The 6,019-nt window shown below is 43.8% G+C and overlaps 1 protein-coding gene across 1 annotated transcript; it reads right to left on the bottom strand.

Moving 5' to 3' along the window:
• Positions 1-303: 303 nt before the first annotated feature.
• LOC112228477 (frizzled-9) lies at positions 304-3,261 on the bottom strand. Its single transcript, XM_024393835.2, has one exon. The coding sequence runs from the start codon at positions 2,600-2,602 to the stop codon at positions 848-850; it is 1,755 nt and encodes a 584-aa protein (XP_024249603.1). The 5' UTR covers positions 2,603-3,261; the 3' UTR covers positions 304-847.
• Between the last annotated feature and the right edge of the window lie 2,758 nt (positions 3,262-6,019).

The following is a 6,019-nucleotide window of genomic DNA, read 5'->3' on the forward strand; positions in this document are numbered from 1 at the left end:
AATGAATAAATGTAGGAACGTCACCCAAACTAATGATATATTTATTTTATTCATACAATATATTCTTGCATCTTAGATCATTATTACCTCAAAAAAATGACCACTGTAGAGCTTGTCAATTTGAAGAGGCACTGTAGCAAATCTAAATCAAAATGTTTTTTTGCAAAATGAATATTTTCAAAGCAGTTATTTAAACCAAAACATTTTTATACTATTGTAGAATGTCTTTGCTTTGCTCATGTTTATGACAACTACCCCTAACAAGTTGACATATGTTGTAAAGTAATGGAGAGAGTAAAGTCATCAGTGAAAATATATAAATATGTTTTATTAACGTCAATTTTTCAAAAAAATATAAATTTTCAAAAGGCACTTGTACATCTCAACAGACCCTATATTCATCTCATAACTCTTTAGTACGTGCACTTACATACAATATACAAAAACTTATGAAACACCATGAAGAACTTGCAATTAAATATACAACACAATAAATAAACTTACAGGGAGGGGAGCATAAACCAAATATTGATACATCCATGCCAGTTCTCTTTTGCATTCATGTTCAGTTAGTTAAGCAGAAACAACCAATTGTATGGCATGCTATACAATAAATGTTCCCTTTAGAAGCTTATCTGATTTTGCACCAAACTGTGTGGTTTAACTGCAAACAATTTGGATAATGTCCCCAAACGACAGCACAAACACTGTCACTTTCAGGTATTGCTACTCAACGAACATCAGATGCAGTCCAACCTGAGCTTTTCAAATGATCACATAACAAAATAGCCTCCTTTCTCTTTGGCATTGTCTTTACAAAACACTTTGAGAAACGTTACTTGAAGTGTCAGACGTGTGTTGGGCTCTCTATGTAAGAGTCTGTTTTGGACATGTGGAGCACCACGGCTGGGGCCTTATAGTGGCAGTGGGAACTGCTGCAGCTGACGCTGCCACAGGGCTTCCTGCTAGTCCGCACCGCCAGCTTCCTGTTGCACAGACCCTGCCAGGTCTGCAGGGTCTTGGAGCTCCACACCCACACACCGCTGGTGATGCCCACCACCAGAGACATAAAGATCTTCAGCATGAACACCGCCACGGTGGGCACCGACTCCTCCAGGGAGCAGTCCTCGTTCCGGCGTCCAGGCAATGAAACACACTTGCTTTCCAGAACCCGGAACTTCCAGTAGTCCATGTTGAGCCTCTCATAGAAGTAGCATATGATGACGCAGGTGGCGGGCACCGTGTACAGGATGGAGAACACACCGATCTTCACCATCAGCTTCTCCAGCTTCTCCGTGTTAGTGCCGCCTGTCTTCATTATCTTGCGGATGTGGAAGAGTGCTACGAAGCCCGTGAGGATGAAGGAGGTGCCAATGACCAGGTAGCAGGACAGAGGGATGAGCACGAAGCCAGTCAGGGCGTTGACATCCATGCTGCCTACGTAGCACAACCCCGTCAGCTCGTCCCCGGCCACCTTCCTCATGGTGAGGATGACTATGGTCTTCATGGCTGGGATGCCCCAGGCGGCCATGTGGAAGTAGCTGCTGTGGGCCTCGATGGCCTCGTGGCCCCACTTCTTACCAGCGGCCAGGAACCAGGTGAGGGTGAGGATGACCCACCAGATGGATGAGGCCATACCAAAGTAGTAAAGGATGAGGAATACGATGGTGCAGCCCGTGGACTCCAGCCCCTCCTGGATGATGTAGAGCTCGCCATTCTCCCGGTCACAGGCGATGTTCTCGGCCCCGGCCACCGAGCGGATGACGAAGGCCACCGAGTAGACATTGTAGCACATGGAGAGGAAGATGATGGGCCGCTCCGGGTACTGGAAGCGCTGCGGGTCCAGCAGGAAGGTGAGGACGGTGAAGGCGGTGGAGACAAAGCAGAGTGTGGACCACACCGCCATCCAGATGAAGGCAAAGTCCTTGTCCTTCTTTGACCAGAACACGTCTACTGCAGAGGAGCAGCGTGGGGCGCACGACTGGCTCTTCTCCACGTACTGGAACTTCTCCGGGTTCTCGCAGGAGCCCAGGCTGGTGCCAGAGCGCCCGCTGGTACCTGAGCTGGGCTGCCTGGGTCTGGGGGGCACCGGGAGCATGCCCTCCCCCTTCTTGGTCTCCTGCTTTGTGTCATTCTCAGGCGCCTCCATGCAGAGGGAGTTGGGGTCATTTTTAGTGGGAAGCTTGGAGCAGTCCAGTGAGTCAGGCCAGCCGAAGCTGAACTTCTCCATGATGGGAGAGCACTTCTGCCTGGCCTGCTCACACATTGGTCGGCAGGCAGGAATGGTGGTGGACACTTTGTCAGTGCACATGGGGACGTAGAGGGAGCAGAGGAAAAAGCGCAGGTGAATGTCACAGCCATATTCCACGAGAGGGGAAAACTCATTCAGTTTGATGCTGGCCTCTGCTTGGCTTGCATATTTCATGAAGTTGGGCATTCTTGTCATATTGTAGCCAATGCCCTGGCACATGGGGATGGTGATGGGTTCACATTTTGCAAGTCTGCCTCTCTCTAGATCATAGGCTCCGATCTCCAAGCTGGATGCAACAATAACAAGTTGGCACCACATTAAAATGGCAATCCTCAAATGAAAAACATCCATGGTGATATCAGGAAAGTGTATGTATCACGAAATGCTTAACGTATTAAAACAGAAAATAGAAGTTAAATATTTCATCCCATGAGAAAAATTGCTTGGAGGAAAAAAACTGGTGCCCAACGTGTAAATTTCCCCACTGTCAAATCTGATGAAAGCATTGTAGCATATCCAAGTTGGCGAGATAACTTTAATCAGTATTAAAGTTATCTCCTATGGTCAAACTCCGCAAAACGTTTTTCCTGTGAACAGTATGCGAATTACAAAGGGGGATAAAAATGTGCTTGTTGTTACAGTTCCAAATCCAGTCGGTTTTTTTAAAGCACGATACGCTTCACATGTTTACCAAATTGAAGGCAACAATGCTGTGAAAGTTAGAATGGAAAACAATGAGTCTATAATATACCACTGGTAGTACGCATATTAAAATATCAAACCAGGCAGTTGAGTTGAACCGTTATTTGCCGTAATAATCCTCGGTAATGTCCTTATTTTCCCGAATAGATTTTTAGTTGACAGGCAATTCAGAATCCCATGTTAGTAGGCTCCTGTTTGTAACCACACAAGCGCACAGCACGGAGGGATACTGTCTCGTTTAAAAATAGTCAAGTTGTCCAGCTCTGCCTGTCTTCCTCTCCCTCAATCGCTTGAGTGCATTATCTTTTTCTGTGCTCGCACTCTGCCTCTTCAATAACGGGGCGGGAATTAAGTGACGAGCTTGTGTCGCCCCGCCTAAAAAAACTAATTCTCAAATGACTTTTTCTTACTGGCTTTACGCAGAAATTACAAGATGGGAATTCAATCATGGGACAAATTCATCTATTGGTCACCTAGCGCGGTTGATGTAATGAAAGTGCGTATATTACTCCCCGTTAAAAAATATTTTTTATCGACATTCCACGCGGTGGTCTTAAGTGAAAATAGCTTAGGTTGTTGTCACAAGCTTAGGTTTTGTGCATCCTGATGGTGAACATTTACTAATATTGAGTGCCAATCAATCTATGGTTCAGTTTATTTTCACCATTAAAATCAATAACAACAATTATATAATCTACATTTCAATTAGTTTCAATAGGAATGTGTGGGACAAGGACTTTTTTGGGGACAAGAATGATATATATCATAGGCTATGTAATAAGCATGTTCCATAATGCTTATAAAACAACAAGCTTTGGTCAAGCATAAGTAGTCCATCACCTGACCTATGTCTTCATGAAACATGACCTTTCATAATATACAGAGGACATTAGCATTCCAGTCAATATGAAGTATTTTGTACCATGTCTTGTGCTGCTACCATGTTGTGCTGTTGCAATGTTGTGTTGCCACGATTCTGTTGTCATGTTGTGTTGCTACCATGCTGTGTTGTCATGTGTTGTTTCCATGCTATGTGGTTGTCTTAAGTCTCTCTTTATGTAGTGTTGTGGTGCCTCTCTTATCGTGATGTGTGTTTTGCCCTATATATTTTTTAGCTTTTTGTTTAAATCCCAGCCCCCGTCCTCATCAAAATAGATTTAAATTAGCATAGAGCCTGAAAAACTCCTTTCCTAGGATACTGGGCCATTCCCTATTAACAAGGGGCAGATGATTGCAAACTAAATGTAAATAAGGTGTAAGCTCAATGAAGTTTGAACTTTAATGATGGCTCTTTCTATTTTCTCCATGTCAGATATCTGTGTCTCTCTTACTGAGCAGTGACTGTACAACATGGGGTTAACTGGAACAGTTAGAGTTGAAGACCTGATAGGCTATTGTTCCCATCTAGTGGTCACTTTCCACACAGCATCCATCCATGGTGCATTGCACACATAGAAGAAAGAGGAGTCATAGGCTTCCACAAGTCATTGATCAATTGCTTCAGTTAACCTTTGGAAGCCCAGTATATGAACTGCAGTAAAAGGCCTGCTTTGTATGAATTTGTAAATACTTTGTGCTTGTACTCAAATGCCATCTCATCTATCAGTTTCTCAAAAACAATTGAGAAAGTGATAGTTGCTTATTGTGGTCGTCTGCCTAGTACTGAGAGACTCTGAAGGGGAAACAGAATAACCCATGATGTTCTCCATATAGGCTCAGTCAGAACCCCCTCATCTCTCTTCCTCCTCCTGAAGCATACAGCCTTGTGTTTTGACAGTTTCCAATTAATGGTACAGTAACAAAACCTATAGAAGGTCCGCTTCTATACACAGGGTTATTCGATTGTCTGTTTTGTTTGGACAAAATCACTAGGGCCATGTTTTCCATATGAAAACCTCTCCATCTCTGGGCCTAGGCCTACATGAGGCCAGGGTACCTCTCTATTAGGCTAACCCATATCAATTCCCCTCTTGACCAAACTGCGGGTCGGAGGGGTGACAAGAGCGGCACCTGTTTCCCAGAACCCATCTCTCAGCTCCATTCTCATGCTAAGCAGCCCTGCACAGGAGAGTGCACTCTGAGTGCCAGAGCGAGACTCCCCAAAAAACATCCCCGTTCCTGAAGGCACTTAGGAAAGCAGGCCCACTTGTCACGTTCCCACAGACTACAGGATCGGTTCACCACTCTCTGGCTTATTTTTTTTTCTTTCTCCGACGGGTCAATTTCCTGCTCATTTAAATGAAATGGGATTCCTTTTGGCGGCTGTTTTTGTTTTGGCTGAGAGCTGTTTAAGCAGCGCTTTCCACGTACTCCGCAAGTCTTCTTCAGCCTGCCATGAAAGGGGCTATTCTTTGCGCTTGCTGGATGAGGAGAAAATAAAGAAAGGGAAACCACAGCTACAAGAGCAATCAGTCAATGTTAAAATTGTAGGTATCAGGATGGGGAAGAGCTTTTTCATAAACTTCACCATTAGCTAACTTATTTAAACTAACAGGCTGCTGCACTGACACAAAGGGTGTGTGTGTGTGTGCGTGTGTGTTTCAGAGGACTAATCTACCATGTTGGTCAAAGGCACAAACTGTGGGGGCACTGACTAATGATTCTGTAGTTCAAGAGAAGTTTGGGTTATATACGCAGAGAATAAAAAATTAAAACATGTATATTTTGATGTGGTGCTAGAGCCTGGGTCAGAGACCACATCATTTACTCATCTCTAATTGTGTTACTATTAGTAGGTTTGCCTTTATGGTTGTGGTAGAGTTAAGAAATATAACACACAAAAAAGCCATACATAAGTGAGGGAACAATTTTGATAATGTCAAAATGACATTTTATATGACATGCTTAAACCTAGAATCTTTAATTTAAATAATAACAAAGCGGTCGCCCCACCTTAGTTTTGGTAAAAAGTTGAGGGATGGGTCTGGAGAAATGTAGCCACTCTCAAATCCATAGACAGAGCTATGGATGCAAGGACTGACCATCCATTATATCAACATTATAGTTTAACCATGTTTTGAGGCTATACAGTGCTTGTTTACATTTACATAGTTGTCATGACTGGCC

The sequence above is a fragment of the Oncorhynchus tshawytscha genome, linkage group LG30 (genome assembly GCF_018296145.1).
Source record: "Oncorhynchus tshawytscha isolate Ot180627B linkage group LG30, Otsh_v2.0, whole genome shotgun sequence".
Classification (NCBI taxonomy): domain Eukaryota; kingdom Metazoa; phylum Chordata; class Actinopteri; order Salmoniformes; family Salmonidae; genus Oncorhynchus; species Oncorhynchus tshawytscha.

What these genes read in the sequence shown, in the direction of transcription:
- LOC112228477 (XM_024393835.2), bottom strand. Translation starts at nt 2,602, where the DNA reads ATGGATGTTTTTCATTTGAGGATTGCCATTTTAATGTGGTGCCAACTT.